The sequence below is a fragment of the Carassius auratus genome, unplaced genomic scaffold, assembly GCF_003368295.1.
Source record: "Carassius auratus strain Wakin unplaced genomic scaffold, ASM336829v1 scaf_tig00030267, whole genome shotgun sequence".
Lineage (NCBI taxonomy): Eukaryota > Metazoa > Chordata > Actinopteri > Cypriniformes > Cyprinidae > Carassius > Carassius auratus.
Window position 1 is genome coordinate 299,759 of NW_020525839.1, and position 19,720 is coordinate 319,478.

Genomic DNA, 19,720 nt, shown 5'->3' on the forward strand with positions numbered 1-19,720 from the left:
AGAGTCATGTGCCACCACAGTAAGCTTCTTTCGCCCTCACATGTGCTCTGTTCGTGTCACAGGGCAGCTGGGGGATACTGAAAGATTTCATTCACATGCTGACACACATAGGCCACCGATTTGCCAAAATGTAAAATACTCACAAACTGCCATGAGATTGTGTTATGCACATAGACTGACACATGCTGTGATTGATTTAAACTGTTAGAACAATGCAGGAGAAAAACTACACTCCAAACTCCCAACCAAGCTTTGATCGCAGCAGGAAATACATTCATGGAAAGTGATTCGCTACCAGAGGTAGATGAAAATTAGTGGATTCAAATAACTAGTTTAATATCATGCTTTCTTCAGATCCTTTTAAAGGAATGAAAGCCAAAAAATGGCTGCATATGTGTTACTTTGGTCTGTTTTTCAATAATCATTAAATTAATACTGATAATGGAACAAATTCCAAAGAAACATTTCTAGTTTAGTTTTGTTTTATCAGCCTTATTGAAAATAAAAGATATATGGAAATACACTCTGGATTCTAAGTTCTCTACTCAAGAAAACCATACTTTAAAAGTTGCACGACATGCTCAACTCAACTTAGCACCAATAAAAACATTGATTGTTGACCAAGGTGCTGTATGATCAGTCAAAAATCAACTACATTAACACTCAGAACAACATAAATTACAGCACAGAACAGAGCGAACACCGCACAATCAACTACAGTTAAAAGCCAGAGAGAAAAGATGGGTTTTGAGTTTAAATTCATTCAGTGTAGAGGCAGTTCTGATAGAAACCGGTTCCAGAGTTTCAGAGCAGCAACAGCAAAGGCTCGGTCACCTGTTGATTTCAATTTAGCCTGAGATATTTTGGATATATTTGTTTAATATTTGAGTAGTATTTAGGCGTTAAGAATATTTTCCTTGTCAGACTCTGACCTGCCATTTTCCTTTCATTCTAGAAGAAAATAATGTAATTCTATGTAAAAAGAAATTTACATAATCTAGTACTGTTAAAGAAACCACAAAATTGTCTAACTCCCCTATATGAATCTATAATGACCCCCCAAAACATTTGAATACATAAATAAATAAATATGTGCATTTAAAAATGTTCATATTATATATTATTATATTTTATACACAATATATTAATAGCAATTAAAAATGTAAATTAATTTTATATTAAACGAATTATTTATATGTAAATTATTGTCTAATAATATTATAAAAATTATTCAGCATCTGATGATGCCTGCTAATAGCACATTTTACCTTGTCTTCATCCTCTAAATGTGCTTTTGTAGGTTTATTATTCCTCTTGAACAAAACGCATCAAATTACGTTTGAGGAGAGTGCTGTGAAGTGGGAGTTGTTGCAATGGTTCTGATCTGAGATCTGTGGGTGTTTGAATCTAGTTAGTATCTTCACTGCGTGCCAGTGACTCAGGGATCACAAACACACACTGCTCTCAGGATAGATGTCAGAGAAACACGATGCTGCTCTGACAGGCCTTCATCCCTCACTTGACTCGGTTGTCATGGTAATTCTGCCTCCTGTTGCCTGGGGAAACATGAAAACCCAGACTGAAGCCTCGCGCCGTTCTTTGAAAAATTACCAAACTCCAGCAAACAAGTGTTTTAAATAGTTTTCAGAGGTTTCTTAGCTATTCTAAAAAGGAAGGCACACTGCTCATAGAGTGATCATTTAATACATTTCTATGTTCATTCTGCCAAACATTTTGATACAGTGATTTATAACATAAATGTGAGACGAAACCCCATAAATGTGGAAAAGATCCAAGTTATCTTGTAGCTTTGTCCTTCAGTGCCATTGAGAGGTTTTGAGTTTGACTGATACAGAGCGCCTCCTGCAGGACTACATATAAATCAAAGATAGGGCAAATATTTCCAAACCGCACTGAACATTTGCGCTGTAAAATATTTTTTGAGGATTTAAAAAAAAAAAAATAATAATAATAAAATTACACAAAAAGAGGTGCATGCACACAATCGCTGTAGCGCGTGGCGCCTCTATGCTAGCATTTAGCTTAGCACCATTAATTCCTTATTAATGATGCTAAGCGAGATGCTATCGGTCTAATCAGATTCAATGATCTATGCTAAGCTAAGCTAAAAGTGCTGACGCCAGACCCGGAGATCGGCTGAATGGATTTGAAAACAGCAAAACTCAACTGTTTAACTCTAGGGGAGTTGGAAAATGAGCCTGCTTTCAAAAATAGTGGCATGTTCCTTTAAATTAAAAACTATTGTATGTCCAAATGGAGACAAATGTTATTTTCATTAAAGCGAGAAAAAAAGATAAAAAAGCCTACTAATATTCTAGGAAATTTGTTTTTCCCCCTAATATATTTTCAACCTCTCTCTCAAAATAATATACTGATAATAACATTTGTAATAATGAATATGTATTAAAAATAAAAATGTTAACAAATTTGGCTCCAGTAACGCTGACAATATATATATATATATATATATATATATATATATATATATATATATATATATATATATATATATATATATATATATATACACACACACACACACACACATATATATATATACACACACACACACACATATATATATATATATACATATATATATATATATATATATATATATATATATATATATATACATACATACATACATACATACATACATACATACATATATACATATATACATATATATATATATATATATATATATATATATATATATATATATATACATATATACATATACATATATATATATATATATATATATATATATATATATATATATATATATATATAGCTACTTCTTGTATTTTTTGTACTTTTTAATTTTTTCAACTTTGCACTCAAAATATGCTGACAATACATTTAATAATAATAAATTGGTTATAAATGAAAAACTATATATAGGACAAAGTGTAAACAAATATTGCTTGAGTGTTGGTTTCATTAAAATAATAATAATAATATGTTTGAGTTTTTACTCAACCAATTTTTCAACTTTTCACTCAAAATATACTTCTAATAACATTTATAGTAATAAATATGAAATAATTATAATGAAAAAAACATTTATAGAATTTCTAACTCTATAGACATTTAAATTCAATTTTAAGTAATACAGAACAGAACTGCTTTTCTGGTGTTCTCAGACTTCTTCAAATGTAAATCAAACAGACCCACAAGTAATATGTAGATTAAATAATATTTATTTTTGCTCACTTACGTACATCCCATTCAGTCAAAGTATCCCACAATAAATCATAGGAAAGGAAACTGCAATGCCAACGCATCAGATATTTTATGACTTGGACACTCATGAAAGTTCAAACTCAAATCTCATTTGTCATATTTTCTCCTGAGCACACAGTTCATAAACATAAACATAAACATACACAAACTCATCAAGTGCTGCTGAGCAAATAAGTGCAGGATATGCTTAAAGACCAGCATAAAAAACATTAAATAAAAGACTATGAAATAAAATCAAAGCACTCCAGGAAAAACAAAAAGCAGGAGTAAAAATGTATAGGTGAAGAAAGATTAAGCACAGACAGGTTTAGGAGAACATTTCCTGATTTTGCACGCGCATTAGCAGAAGTCTGCGGATGCAAAGCTGGAAAACTTTTATATCACTGCTGGAAGATACATTTAGAGGCAGAAATAATCGTCCACTTGCTTGAACTATCACACAAAATGAAATCCTTTTGTAATTCATTCTTGGATCAAAAATGGATGACTGTATAACTGTCAGTCCTATCACGAAAACATCCCAAATTTTAACTTCTCAAAAAGACTATTATTCAATGCACATCTTTTCTTACATGCATGTGAATAAATCGTTTTTTGCCAGTTTTTATCGTCTCATCCTATATTAATCATCGACTCGAATTCATCATCAGGGATGTAACAGCTAAACCCTATGGTTTTGACTCTGTGTTCGCAACACTTCACAACTTATAAAGCTTGATACATATTCTGCTACATCTGTCATGATGCATGTGGAAGGCTGAACAGTGGATCAGGAAGAGCGCTAACATCAACTTGTTCTGATATATCAGGTTCACTACCAGTGAAATAATTCAAATGTCAAGCTTTCGTCTCTCTTTTTGTTCACAACAGAAACAGCTAAAGACAGGAAGCTGAATCACTGCAGGCACATCTTGACTCTATATATGCATGTTTTTGGTTAGAATCGACCATATTAGATTGTTACTGCTAATGTGGTGCTAGTTTGCTACAGATTAATTGTGCATGTAAAGCATTTCATAAGCATCTGATCAATCTGTCAGCGTCCCGCTCTCTCCCGAGCTCAAGTTTCTAGTTGTCTTTCAGCACTCCAGGCCGATGCTGACCAGCAGGAGCTCCAGGGCGCTGAGTTTCTGGTTGGCCTCCTCGATGGCGCTGTACGTCTGAACGTTACTGGTGATATGGAAGCGGATCTCGTCTACCAGAGGGATGGAATCAGTCTCCTGCCTGGCCGCCACATTCCCAGCATCCTCTCTGATCATATCAGCAAACTCTGGCCTTTCCACCAGCTGAAACAAACCGAACTTCATTCATTCTTCAATAGATTTTTTTCTTCATTAAATAATATATATTCATATTAAAAACGATTTTAATACAATTATAAAATGTAAATAAATATAAATGTTTATTTATATAAAATTAAATATATCATATTTAAATATAAAAAATTTTTAGAATATATTTTTAATATCTTTATATTATAAAAATATTAATTTACATGTGTATAAATTAAACAATTCTTAACTTATATTTTTAAATATTTTCACATTACTGCAAAAAATATACATACACTATATGTAAATTTCTACTTATTAAAAAATACCTATTTTTATATTTTAAAATCTTTAAAATATTACAAAATTATATTTTAATATATAATTATATATTAATAAACAATTTCATATTTGAACAGTAAATAAGTCATTTTTATATTTACAAATATAAATAATATAACAAAAATATGATAATATATTTATATAATAAATTGATATGTTTATATTATATATTCTAGAAATATAAACGTATAATGTATTTAAAAAATATTAGCAAATATTTTATATTTCTATGTATAAAAAAAAAAAAAAAAAAATATATATATATATATATATATATATATATATATATATATATATATATATACTTTTTATGTATTTATATAAAATATTTTTATATTAGATAACATCATTAAAATTTTTTATAATTTTTTAATAATATTAAAATTCAAATGAATGAGTGGGACATTAATTTTGAATGTAAATAAGATGAATTTGGATCATAAGCAGTATAAACTTGAATGAAATCCCAGCTGCTGTACTGAGACATACCCGCTCTATGATCTTGGCCATGTATTCAGTGCACTGGTCCTCCAGACGTGAGAGCCGGAACAGTTTGGCCGTCTTCCACATGTGCAGGACGTTCTCCTCATTGAGCAGCACAGCCAGAGTCCTGCCACACAGACGCTTCAGACCCGGCAACAGGTACATGTCGGCCACACACAGGACCTCATACACATTCTCATGAGTGAGCTGGAAGACAACCACAGAGGCTTCATTAGCACATCTGACGGACCGCTGCACTTATGAAGCTCTTGAGCATGATAAAAATGAAGTGTAAGTGTAAATAGCCCATCTTGTTGGCAGAGGCTATTTACACTAGCCCCGCCCACAAGTGTCTGCTTGGCATAAACAACATAACAAAAGACGCACGTCATTCAACTGACTCAGTGATGTAGAGCGTAAAGTACATCGCAGTATCTTTTTATTTTCGATAAAAATGAAGGAATGATAAAAATGATTTTGTGCCTCTTTGGATAGGTGCAGGGATGGCTTTACTGTCCCAAATACAAGGCAGCATACATTTAATAATATTAAGAAATATGACATTCACACTCACTGTTTTATAATGTACTACAATACTGAGGTGGAAATACATGCCATGTTTCAAATGTAAATAGCAAAATCACCAACAAATACTTCTATTTCAATTTAATATACATTTAATGCATTTATATTTTTACTCAGTGCAAATAGATTCAGCCTAAAACTTAATAAGATGCCTTTGCTTTCATTTTTTAGTCATTTTAATACTATTTTTATGATTAAAATATAATTATATTTTATTTCTGCTTTGCCAATTAATTTATTCATATTTTGACTGTTTTTATTTTTATATTTTCAATCTTTTTCATTTCAGTAATTTTGTTATGTGCTATTGTAATTTCTTAGTTTTTTATATTTCTATTTCTATTTATTTTTATTTAATTTTTAAGTATTTTTATTTAATTAAATTTTATTTCTGCTTATTTCAATTACAGATTTTTTTTTTTTTTTACAATTTCCATTTTAGTTAACAATTACAATGATAAATGTCAGTTTGTTTTATGCCAGAACTACACAGTGTTTAGTTTACAGAAAATGAGCGTTTAGCAATCCTCTGCTTGATTTGTAGATCTTGCATGTAGTGTTTACTGCACATTTAAGTGTGCTTGTGTGTACCTGAGTGTTATCACTGTAGATGTAGTAAAGGATTCTTGAAAACAAATCGTGAGACACATCATGAAGGGTGATGACAGGAATACTGGGATGAGCCTGGAGAGTTTCCCCCTCGCTGAAATGATCCTCCAGCAGAGCCTTAAAATAATCACTACGAGCACAGAAAAACGCCTGCACACATACACACAAACACATTTCATCTGCACAAATACCCTTCTTAATCAAGCCACTGATTTAATATGAAAACACAACTGTCATTCTAATAACAGATATTAGATTGATGTCTTCATTTGCATTTGGGATGCCATTAATGTCCTCCCACATTATGATTATGATGAGCGCTGTTAAATACTGACCTTATGACACAGGAAGTCATAGCCCTCCACCCGGAAGCAGATATCAGGATAACTCGGAAAACTATCAGTTAGATCGAAAGGAAGCTGGCCGTATCCAACCTAAAGATAAACAGCGAGAGTTTTAATCATTACAGTAAAACGGTGAAATATTATTACAATTTAAAATGTTAAAATGTAATTAATTCCTGTGATGCAAAGCTGAACTTTCAGCATCGCCTTCAGTGTCATATGAGCCCTCAGAATTTGTTGTAATATCTAAGAAACACTTCTGATTATTGTAAATGTTGAAAACAGTTGTGATGTTTCACATTTTTGTGGAAACCGCGATGCATGTTTTTTTCACGGCTCTTTATTGAATAGATTGCATGTGTCATTCTAAACGTCTTTACTGTCACTTTTGATCAATTGAATGCATCCTCGCAGAATAAAAATATTAATTTTTTTCCAAAAAAAAAAAAAAATCTTACTGACCCCAAATGTTTGAACGTTGTGTAGGAGAATTTCGCAAGCTTTTAAAAACACTGTCCAAAAACAAGAAGAACTCTCATTTCATAGAGCGCCCTCTCATGGCTGTAGACGGTAATGTTTTCTATTGGTTCATTTTTCTTGTTTCATTTCTCTTGGTTCATGTCAAATTAATTTGGATAAATAAGTCGCACCTGACTACAAGTCGCAGGAACAGCCAAACTATGAAAAAAAGTCCGGAAAATACTGTAATAAAAAACATTTTCATGACAGAATTTATTGATCCTCAAGGCAAATTTACTTCCCATGAGGAGAGGAAGCATCATGTGAAATCTGACCAACAGGAACTTTATTTTAGATAACTAATATAACCACCAGTTGCTTGGCAACCACACATCCCATAATTATAAAAAATGCAATCAGCCACAGACCCTACACGTATATATTTTCATCCTAGTGATAAAATGTTAGGACTGGAGCGTGTGCATCCTCTCACCCGCAGCTCGGCAGGAAGGGCACTGTCAGCCAGCAGAGCCATCCCATCCTGCAGCTGAAAGTCATGAGGATCCAGAGTCAACACCTTCACACACGTCCCGGGCTTATTAGACACTGCCAGAGAGAACAAGAGAGAGGAGAGAAGTCCAGATGTGTTATTATTAATCCGTTTGTTCAGACGGTTCACTGCAATGAAACCGATTCAAAATCCTGAAATTAATGTTTTAGTTCTTTTTTATTTATTTTTTTGCAGAAAAAACAAATACTGATGAAGATTTAATTTAGTGATAAAATTACTGCGATCATCACACTGTTTTTTATACATTTGAAATCAGATTCAATATATTAACATCACTTAATGCAAGAGGTTTCATAACGTAAAATTAAACAATATTATGTGCAAATACTAATCTAATTTCTTGAATTAATATTACAAGTTGCATAGCAATATAATCAGAAAAATATTACTTCCCATGAATAAATTAATAAATAAGTATATCTATATACTGTCCATATGTGATTGATGTTCAAAATAAATAATTACTTTTATTCATCAAAGATGTATTTATTTAATTCAATTGATCAAAAGTGACATTAAAGACATTTATGTTACAAAAGATTCCATTTTAAATAAATGCTGTTTTTATGAACTTTCTATTCATTAAAAAAATCCTCAAAAAAAAAAAAAAGTATTACGATTTGCACAAACGTATCAACTGTTTAATATTAATCAGAAATGTTTGTTGAGCAGCAAATCAGCGTCTTAGAATGATTTCTGAAGGATCACGTGACGCCGATAATTCAGCTTTGTATCGCAGGAATAAATCACATTTTTAAATACATTTAAATAGAAAACTGTTATTTTAAATTGTTATAATGATTCACAATATCACTGCTATAAATGCAGCCTTGGTGAGCAGAAGAGACTTATTTCAAAAACAGTATAAAAAAAACTGTAATGTTTCCACTTTAAAGCAATTATCTACTATTTGTTAATACCTTGCAGCAAAGTGAATTATTTTATCTGAATGAAAGCTTGACTGTACATTAACAACATTGAATTATGAGCTTCATGACTGCTGTATAAACTCCTCACCAAACTCATAAACCTGTTTGCACTTCACTTCCAGCTCCTCAATCAGCTCACTGATCTTGCACTGTTTGGCCAAACGCTTGCAGTCCTCCACGTAGTTCACATCTATATCCAAACGCCCTGGAAAAAGACAGCACACATGGTGAAGAATGACGCTGTCTGGCACCAGATAAACTCTAGCTCTCGGTCTGATGCTCACCGGTGTAGAAATACTGCATGATTGCACCAAATGCAGCAGGATTGACCTGAAAAGGAAATTAGGATTGACACATTAGGATCATGAGAGTCTGGAGCATGCTGAAGTTAAAGGTTATATTTGTCTAATTTAACACAACCCTGGAGAGAAGAGAATTAAAGCAGCTCAAGAAGACGTGAACAATAGCATTAACACTTTCTCTTTAGAATGAATCACTTTGGATAAAAGAGTCTGCTACATTAATAAATGTAACATGATTTCATGTTTAATTCTAAATGATAAAAAGGTGGTGTAACTTACTATTCAGGAAAAGTGACACTTCTATTAAATATGAAAAAGTATGCACTGCAGATAATATGCCACGTGGGTTCCTTTGACTTAATATAATTTATATGGAAGCCCGTTTACACCACAGAATAAGAAAATACGAAGGGTAACTGACACTTTTCAGTGTTTATAGCTCATATAGTGATGTTGATTGAGTAAAATTACAATTAATCACAAGTTAAATTAAAAATGAACTAATTAATCACATTTTTTCTGTGTTAATGGCATTAAATATTTTTTAATGCATTATTCTGAAAATATTAATGGCATTTTTAATGCGTTCTCCGAATTATGAGATATATTAATTCAGAATTGCAAGACATAAATTCACAATTCTAAGAAAAAAATCTGAAATGTGATGTAAACTCGTATTCATGATCATCATCAAAAAAAAAAAAAAAAAGTGAGTGAAGTCACAATTACGGTCTTATTTTTCATTCCATGGTGAAAACAAAAAAATGTCATTGGGAAATGTAAACTCCGAAATCAGGGTAAAAAAAAATCAGAATTGTGAGATAAAAAGTTAGCATTTTTTTTATTGCATGGCACAAACTAAAACACAGAACTGTGAAATGAAGCTCAAAATTCAAAGAAAAAAAGTTTAGTTAAAATATTAAGAAATATAAAAATCATAATTGTCAGACGTAAACTTGGAATTAACCATGTGAGCTTATATCTTACAATTCTGAAAAGAAGAAAAAGGCAGGATTTTGAAATAGACACACAAATTTTTTTTTTTGACTTTTTAATTCTGTTTCAGAAACAAGCTTCCATTCTTTTGGGACGCTCTGGTCCTAATCTCAAACTCTACATCAGGGGTGTACAATATGTGTGGTGGAGCTGGGCTCTGGAGTTTGACACTCAAGTGATTTCTGCGTGGTGAAACAGCGCCTACCAGTGGATGTTTGAGGGTAATGTCACTCTTCCCCTTCCACTTGGTCTCCAGCATGTGTGCGAAGTATTCTGATCGGGCACTCAGGATACAGCGGTGGGCCTTGAACATCTCACCGTGCACCATAAACGTCACATCGCTGTAGCTTCCCTGCTCCAAAAGCCTGTGAGAGGAAAAAGCACCAATCAGTGCATCTATGAAAGTGACCGTGGTGTGTGTGTGTATGTCTGTGGTCCTCACGTCTGCAGGAACTGGTCGTAGTAGTCTCTCTGCATGGCCTTCGCTGTGATGCGCTTGTACTCTTTGAGGAGGCGGCGGATGGGGTCGCTCAGCGCTCCGTACAGACAGCGCTCGCCGTCAAACGTGTTCGCCTCACACTTTGCTCCTGAAAAAGAAAGAAAAATATATATATATAAATATATCATTGAGGATAGTGAGACCTATTATATATGATGGATAAACTATAAGCTAAAATAAAATTAACATAGCTTCAATCAAACAATCTTTAGGTCAAATGATCTTTTCAATCTGATGAAACAAAATGTAATTTATTTTACATACATATATATAATTTTATCACATATATATATATATATATATATATATATATATATATATATATATATATATATATATATATATATATATATATATATATATACTTTTTGGACCAAAAATGTGATATTTAACTAAATTTATATTTTTTAAAATTGTGACAAGCAGTGCACTTGTATTTTACCTTTATTTCTTTTTATATTTAATGGGAAATAAAGGTTATGTACTGTAAATCAACATTAGAGCCTAAACAAATTAAATCTAGGTTAAAATTGCTGCATGATTACCCATTCTGGCATATTTTGTTTGCATTTATTTTATGAGCTTTGTAATGAAATATTTATTGCTTAAAAAACTGAGTTTTTTAATTGTTTAGACATGCTGAAATTTTAGTTCCTGGATTAAAAAAAAATCACATATAATTTTTTTATTTTATAAAATACAAAAAATCTCATATAAAATTTAGTTTTACCATCCAAATTAATTAATAAAAAAAATTGTGTGTTTATTTATTTATTATTATTATTAATATTTTTTTTTTAAGGGTTTCAGATTTACAGTACTATACAGTACAGATTATATAACTCCCTGGTAAATTATGAATTCTAACAGTATGATATTTACCGTTGGCAAGCAGGTACTGCACCAGTTCTTCATGTCCACAGAGACATGCATAATACCTGAAGATAAAGATGGAGAGATATCAGGGGCTTCATCAGAACGGACGTAGAAGACAATGAAAGCAAATAAGCGAGCAGTCTTACAGAGGTGTGCTGTCCCACTTATCTCTGATGTTCAGTTCTACATCCCTCTGTTCAACCAGGTATCTGGAGAAGATGGGAAAAAAATGGCAAAAGAAAAAACAGATACAAGATATATTACAACCAACATTATACTAAAACATCCTTCAGAACGGAACATAGAGCATCACACAAGAAACTTAGTACAGTAAATGCAGTATGTGGGTCAATACAGAACATTACTGCCAAACAAAATGCCACTGAAAGACAACCCTGATATCTTACGTGTGTTTGAAAAGCATAATTCTACACTGCAGTGTAATGCCATCTTGACTGCTGAATATACATACAGCATCTATATAACAAATATGCCATGCACAATTGGTTAGACATGCACATACATTAGGTTATATACGTAGTCTATGCACAGTTGCTTAGATTTGCACATGCAGTCTCCAAACACTATATAAGGCTTGCACACTGTGTTTCATATGCATATACTGACAACACTGGTAATGCACATTTGTGTATTGGATGGCCATGCAAATTGGTTAATATATGCATTTATGGACTCAAAAGATTAAATAGGAAATGCATATGCATATGTTCCCACATGCGAAACTTCAACCAAAACAAGAAGAAGAAGTCTGACCTCACTCTGGCAATGTCGCCCTTTCTGCAGCTTGAAAACAGATCAACAGCGTCCATCTGCGCGGCGGTAAAACTTCTCTGAAATGCATTGAAACGGCCTGTCTAACAGACAGGATCGGCTGCAGGGGCACGGACGGCGACAGATCTCAACAAAACTAACGAGGAGCCTGTCTCCAGGTGATGTTTGCGATGTCTCCTGTTTCTTCTCGCACTGTGAAAGTGCTCGGCAAACGTAAACAGGAAGCAGGTTTGTGTACGTACAGACAGTTTAGCTTTACGTGCGTCTCAACAGCGCCCTCTGAAGGATGGTGTTGTGAACTGCTATAATATAGTTATTACCTTTTATTTATTTATTTATCAAACGTAAATTAGATTTGTTTTTATATATAGTAATACTACCACATGTTTTTCAAGAATTTTGTCATTTTTGTTTATCATTAATGCAGGCATTTTGAAAATGTGATTTATTATTTGCATTGTTTGCAATGTAATGAATATACTGTTATGGTTTTTGTTAATATTTTTAATGTAATTTTTTTTATGTATTTTATTTTAGTTTTAGTAATTTCTGTTCGTTTTTGCCCTTTTTTCTTTTTTAGGTGTTAAGTTTTATTAGTTTTATTTATTTTTTTGTTATTTTGATACTTCAATGTAAGCTAAACAAAAATGAGAAATGCTAAATATTTTTTTAATATTTTATTTTATTTAACTTTTATTTTATTTTATTTATCTCTTTTATTTTGTTAGGGGAAAAACTGTTGTAAAGACAGAAATATACAAACCTAAAATATATTTAAATATTTGTTAATTTGTAAATAGATCTTTACTTTTTAGATATTTATTTTAATATTCTTATGTGCTGAGAACTAATTTCTCATTTTTTATTAAACTCAACATGGGCTTTGAATGGTTCAGACAAATAAAAGTTAGATTCTCAGTAAGCCAATTATAAATGAATAATTTAAAATGGTTGCTTATGTAAATAACAGAAGGTAAACAGGTTAAATCACATTCTGCCCTTCCATAAAAATAATTAAATAAATAAATAAAAATCCATTGCACTATTGCAAATATACTCTTTTAAAGTCAATATCCTGCATTTTTATATGTGCATAAAAAACAAACAACAACAACTGAGGATTTGTTTGAATAATCGATGCATTTCGTTTAGAAGCCAAAGAAATTAATGCAAAAATATTGTACTGAAGCAGCTGTATAGAATTACATCCAATTTTATTTGTATTTCATTAAATCCAAAAAGCATAAATTGTTTAGGCAGGAAAAAATAGCACAATATGCAACCAAAAAGCAAGAAATCTGTGCAAAACAGCACATTTAGCTAAAATTGCATCCCTACGCTGTATATTTTCACATATTCTAGAAAATCATTAACAGGAAATCTTCTCATAATCAAACGTAGATCTCTTGAAGTGTCTGATATCTCAGAACTGAGATCTGTGAACAGTAGTTCTCGTCCAGTCAGGTACGGCTGGTGGACTAAACAGGTTTTTCAGAGTGAGGAATGCTGCTATTTTCTCATTTATACACAAATACACACCCACCTGTCAGCGTATAAGTAGCCGAGTTCTCAGGAAACACCTCTTGTCTTCCTGTCATCCCTCTGTTTCGCACCTCTCCATCTCTCTCTGTCTATCCGCCATGAGCTCTTCCAAGAATGGTTTCAGCAGCCGCTCCGTGGGCTCGTACCCCCGCGCCGGAGCACAAATCCCCCGGCAGGGGAACTCATATTTTGGGTTTGGGAACGTGTCACCGGCTGCGGCCCCCATCAGGGCTGTGTCTGTTAACACAAGCCTCCTAACTCCTGCGGATCTTCAGCTGGACCCGGACCTGCAGGCGGTGCGGATCCAGGAGAAAGAAGAGATCAAAACTCTCAACAATCGCTTTGCCTCCTTCATTGACAAGGTGAGCCCTCTCTCTGCCTGTTTCACCTGCTCATTACTCATAACACATTACTCAGCTTCATGTTTAAATGTATTTTTTAAATCTATCCATCTAATCTTTTTTTCAGTTTATATGGCTATAAACCTTAACTTTAGGCTTTTAAAACTTATTTCGAAACAATAAAACAAGCCTTTTGTCAAGTGATATTTATACACAGTATATATACATATTGAGTGTGTGTGTGTGTGTGATCTGAAGCAGAGAGGGGAAAAATATTTGTACTTATTTTTATTTTATTTTATTTTTTATTTTAATCACAGCAGCTGAATTTGTAAATTAACCTGCAGGAGAGAAATATTTTTTTGTCTGTACTATTTTTTTCTTATTTATTTTAATCTCAGCAGGCAGATCTGTTAAATAACCACAGAGAGAAATATAAATGTATTTATTTGTTCTGATTTTGTTCTTATTTTTTATTTTGATCTTGGCAGAAATAATTATTTTATTGTTTAAAATTACAATTATTATTTAATTGTTAAATTAAATTAAATTAAATTAAATTAAATTAATGCATTTAGCAGACGCTTTTATCCAAAGCAACTTACAGTGCATTCATGCTAACAATTTTTACCTATCATGTTTTCCCGGGGAATCGAACCCCAAACCTTGCGCTTGTTAACGCAATGCTCTACCAATTGAGAGCATTACACTATTGTTATTATTTTAAACACTGCAGATCTATAAACCTGTTTTCTGCTCTCACACGTGTCTCATAAGTATCAGTAGAAATATCCACAATGTCTCAAACTGGGCTCAGATTGGCCGAAACTATCAGAAATCTGAGATTTCAATATGAACTCCAATATTTCTCAGTCTGTTCTCACAAGATCAAATGATCTAAGCTGCTGTTCACCTTTTATAGCTTTATTCTTACTGTATGGCAACTAATGTCTCTTTTGTGTGTATTGTATTACTCTTAAGAAACTTTAAGAGGAACAATGTTGATACTTAAATGAAACATAATTCTCAGCTATGTTATAAGAGCAACATTTGAGCAATAAACTGTTCTTTGAAACACACGCAGGTCCGTAAATTAGAGCAGGAGAACAAACTTTTAGAGACTAAATGGCAGCTGCTACAGAAAGAGTCTAAACCCGAGTCTAAACTGGAGCCCATGCTGAAGTCCTACATAACTACCCTGCGGTCACAGCTGGAGCAGGTGAACAAAGACAGAGAACACCTGGACGCCGAGCTCAGGAATGTCCACGCACAGGTTGAGGAACAGAAACAAAGGTCCGTGTTCACACACTGCATCTTCAGTCTCAAATCTAGACATCAGTGTTGAGTTTCATGCTATCATTAGTATTACTTAATATTAGTCTCAATCTTTTTCAACTTATAGTCAATATTCAATGTTATTTCAGATTTAAACGTAAAATCATGTAAACAACAACATTCCTTATAATCATTTTCCATGATAACCATTTGATTTCAGCCAAAAATTCACGTGTTCATTTAGCTGTACTTCACTTGACACTAGTATGCCAAGAAATGCACAATATAATATGTTTAGATGTGCAATTTAATAATTTCTTACTGCAGTAAAACCATGGTAATTTGGTTGTATCACTTATTAAAAAAAGAAACAGAACAACAGAAATATTCTGAAATTTTGAAAACTGAAATTAGATTTTTACACATTTATTTTCATTAATAGAAATTACCTTTTGAATAAGCTTTTATTTTTATATTTTCAGTTTTAATTTTCATTTTAGTGTAAGTTTTATTAATTTATTTATGTGCTTTTTGTATTTTTTTTTATTATTTCTATGTATTATTTATAATAATTTTAGTACTTCAGCTCATTTTATTTCAGCTAGTTGCCAAGGCAGCATTTCTAATGCATTTTTTAAGTTTATATATATATATATATATATATATATATATATATATATATATATATTCATATATTCATAATATGTAAATAGTTTCAATTCTATTTCAGTAAATGAAAACTGTATTTCATTCAATAAATTAACTATTATTATTAACATTATTATTTGATACGTTTATTTAATTCTTATATCTGTTTTATTTCATATGTTAATTATTATAAATGTTAAGTAAATATATTGAATTATATTAATCAATATATTTACTTAATAACAGCACTGAGTGAAGTTAACCCAAGAGATGATATAATTCCTTCTACAGGTATGAAGATGAGATTACTAACAGAAATACAGCTGAAAATGAGTTTGTTTTTCTGAAGAAGGTAAGACAAATCCAGTTGCAGAAGATAAATAGCATCAGATGAATAATAATGATAATATGCAAGCAAGCTAACAAGTATACTGTCACTGTCCTGTCAGGATGTGGATACTTCATACTTGTGTAAAAATGCCTTGGAAGATAAAATAGCAGCGGTTCTGGATGACCTGCTCTTTTTCAAGAGCTTCTATGAGCAGGTACTGCAAACTCATGCATGGATGAAATGTCCTGAGATGAATCGGAGGACTTTGCTTAACCTCTCTTTCTCTGTAGGAGCTGCGTGAGCTGCAGGCTGACGTGAAGGACATGTCTGTTGTGGTGCAGATGGACAACAGCAGGCAGCTGAACATGGAGAAGATCATCGCTGCTGTGAAGAGCCAGCATGAGGAGGTTTCAGCACACAGCCGAAAGGAAGCTGAGGTCTGGTACAAAAACAAGGTGAGGATCACATCTCTGAATTATTGAGAAAATGCCAAGATCTCTTCTGAAACACTAAAGGAGAAACTTGAGAGCATAGAGGCCTTTTCTCAAGATATATATCCCAAACCTTAAGCACTTCCCTTCACTTAATCTCTGTGAAGAACAATTGGGATCTTGAGAACTCATTTGTTATTTCCTGCAGGTTCTCATGTTATTAAGTAATCAAAGATTTTAGACTTTTGAAACCAAATAGCATGTTATATATATGGGTGCATTCATTTCTGAGTAGCTGACAGGAAGTGTCAAGTGTTTTTCAATGCCATGGACTTCCAAATAATCCTTGTGCAAGGGATGCCATCTAAAATGTAAAAGGCAGTTATATATTTTCATGTATAAAGACTCAATTTATAACCTGAAAAATGTCTAAAACTATTTAGATGTACTGTCATTTATTTATTTATTATGAGAAAATATTTATGCATTTAATTGAATCTTAAATGTATTATTATTATTATTATTTTTTTATTTTTTTATTTTTTTACATTTTCTGCACTGCTTTTCTCCAAACCTTTCCACAAACCTCCTAGACCCCAGTTTGAAAACCCCTGGTTTGTGACATGGCATAATTCATTTAAAACCATTTTAAAAGTTTTTTTTTTCCTGTAATTTTTATACAAATATTCCATGTAATATTTTTATTTTTAAAATTGAATTTGTCATCACAGAACCCTTCAGCCAAAAAAAAAAAAAAAAAAAAAAATATATATATATATATATATATATATATATATATAGTAAATGTCATAATTGTGCATATACCTGTGTTTTTCCTCACAGTTTGACTTGATCTCATCGCAAGCTGACCAGTGCAACACTGAGCTGAAAGACAATAAAGGTGCAATCGCTGATTTGAAAAGGCAGATAACACGACTGCAAAAAGAGATCATCTCAGCAAAACCACAGGTAAGATAATACTCAACATCTGTTTATTATAGCAACTGTTGGTGTCTGCTGTTGAACACCAGTGCAACCATGAGCATCCGCAGTAATTGCACTGATAACTTTCTATACTATCACAAATGGGATCTTTAAAGCCCAGGGCTGTAAATGAATGTTAACAGCTTATACAGTGACACTTTACCGCAGTATTAATTCTCTGACATCATTACAGCGTGAGAGTGTTGAGGAGCAAATCAAAGAGGCGGAGCGTTGTGGTGAGGAGGCGGTGCTTGATGCGAAAGAACAAATAAAATCACTGGAGGACGCACTGCAGAAAGCCAAACACAAAATGACCAAACATATTCGAGACTACCAGGAACTGATGAACGTCAAACTGGCTCTGGATATTGAGATCGCCACCTACAAGAAACTGCTGGAAGGAGAAGAAGACAGGTGAAGCTGTAAAGCTTAAACAATTAACAGAGAGCTTAAAATAAAGTATTTATCTTAGATGAAAATTTTATTAGTATTATTGTTTTTATTACATATTAATATTATTATTTTAGTATATTATTTTTTTTATTATTATTATTTAAATATTACTTTTTTTATTGAAATATATTAATCATTTTATTTTAAATGTTTTATAATATTTATCATATATAAATGATGAATTAACTGAAATAACTGGTCAAAAGTAGATATGAAGATTTCAGGTAATAACTCAACAAATCTCCTTCCCATCAGGCTTGGACTATAATCCACTGTAAACATCCATCCAGCCCATAAACCCAAGAAAAAGCAAGCATCTGACTGTCTACACATTCACTTCATGTCATGTCATCTCTGCTGAATGAAGACATTAATAGCGAACAATTGACAGAAAGAAGAAAATAAATAATATTTACATTCAAAAGAAAGATACATTCAGTTTTTTCTTTCACAAACTGCTCATAAATAAAATATTTTTGGGTGTTTTTATGTTCTCAATGTTTTATTATAATTAACTGAAGTTATTGTTTTTCATTTGGAGGTCAAATTATTACTATTATCATACCTTATACCTAAAAGTAAAGAAAAATGTAAGGTATAATAAATAATGTAAAAATGGAATTATAAAAATGCACATATTATTTTATTTGTTTAATGCAGTGTAAAATCTAAAATGACATTAATATGTTCCGTTCCTTAAGTGCATAATACGAAAGACTGCTTCAAATTACAAAAGCGTGTGTGACACAGTGTCATCTGAAGAATCTGAAGCATCCTGTCATCATGAGCTGTGATTAGAGACCGGACAGCTTTAACCAGGGGTGAAGTGTGTTATTTTGTCTTCAAAGAGAGAAACTGGCCTGATAGGATTCCAAGGAAAGTAGCTGTACTGCAAAAACAACAACAACTCACCAAAACAGATACACAACCATGATGGATTTTGCCACTTTCTTGTGTGATTGACTGACTGACTCCTTCTATCCAAGCCAAAAAACAAACAGAAAATATATAGTATAGATCAGTGGTTCCCAACCTTTTTCAGCTCACGGCCCACACAACTAAACACATATGTTTGCACGGCCCACTGCAAAAACATTAACTGACCCCGCTATTGTTGAGTTAATAACTCAGAAGCTAGATTGTCTTTATTGAATGAACTGGCAAGGAACAGAAAATAACTTGGGCTGGCACCACTTTGCACAACTGCTGTTTTTCTGTAGCATATGCAGAAAAAATATCTAAGATCTAAGGAGGTTTATTCTTAAACCAATCAGTGAGCTCGAATAGTGCAAGCATAGCTAGTTACAGTTTAATATTTATTTTTTGTTATTTAATTATATATATATGAAATGTTATTATGTTATGACCTAGATATTTTTAAATA

General features: G+C 32.3%; 2 protein-coding genes across 2 annotated transcripts; one reads left to right on the plus strand and one right to left on the minus strand.

Moving 5' to 3' along the window:
- Window positions 1-3,226: 3,226 nt before the first annotated feature.
- Window positions 3,227-12,585, minus strand: LOC113080120 (ankyrin repeat and BTB/POZ domain-containing protein 1-like). Its single transcript, XM_026252345.1, has 12 exons — window positions 12,314-12,585; window positions 11,686-11,748; window positions 11,546-11,601; window positions 10,607-10,751; window positions 10,370-10,529; window positions 9,151-9,196; window positions 8,955-9,071; window positions 7,860-7,972; window positions 6,899-6,997; window positions 6,546-6,713; window positions 5,376-5,576; window positions 3,227-4,559 (listed from the first exon to the last, which is right to left on the minus strand). The coding sequence occupies exons 1-12, from the start codon at window positions 12,367-12,369 to the stop codon at window positions 4,353-4,355; spliced, it is 1,431 nt and encodes a 476-aa protein (XP_026108130.1). The 5' UTR covers window positions 12,370-12,585; the 3' UTR covers window positions 3,227-4,352.
- A 1,262-nt stretch (window positions 12,586-13,847) lies between these two features.
- LOC113080115 (keratin, type II cytoskeletal 8-like) lies at window positions 13,848-18,760 on the plus strand. Its single transcript, XM_026252337.1, has 8 exons — window positions 13,848-14,235; window positions 15,299-15,507; window positions 16,429-16,489; window positions 16,587-16,682; window positions 16,759-16,923; window positions 17,743-17,868; window positions 18,077-18,297; window positions 18,592-18,760. Exons 1-8 carry the CDS (start codon window positions 13,972-13,974, stop codon window positions 18,602-18,604), a joined length of 1,155 nt encoding a protein of 384 aa, XP_026108122.1. The 5' UTR covers window positions 13,848-13,971; the 3' UTR covers window positions 18,605-18,760.
- The last annotated feature ends 960 nt before the right edge of the window (window positions 18,761-19,720 follow it).

Coding starts and splice junctions, on each gene's coding strand:
- LOC113080120 (XM_026252345.1), bottom strand. CDS start 12,369: ATGGACGCTGTTGATCTGTTTTCAAGCTGCAGAAAGGGCGACATTGCC. Junction 11,602..11,685: donor AAGTGGGACAGCACACCTCT/GTAAGACTGCTC, acceptor CTTTATCTTCAG/GTATTATGCATGTCTCTGTG. Junction 6,998..7,859: donor CCCTTCCTGCCGAGCTGCGG/GTGAGAGGATGC, acceptor GTTTATCTTTAG/GTTGGATACGGCCAGCTTCC.
- LOC113080115 (XM_026252337.1), top strand. CDS start 13,972: ATGAGCTCTTCCAAGAATGGTTTCAGCAGCCGCTCCGTGGGCTCGTAC. Junction 16,490..16,586: donor AGTTTGTTTTTCTGAAGAAG/GTAAGACAAATC, acceptor CTGTCCTGTCAG/GATGTGGATACTTCATACTT. Junction 16,683..16,758: donor TCAAGAGCTTCTATGAGCAG/GTACTGCAAACT, acceptor CTTTCTCTGTAG/GAGCTGCGTGAGCTGCAGGC.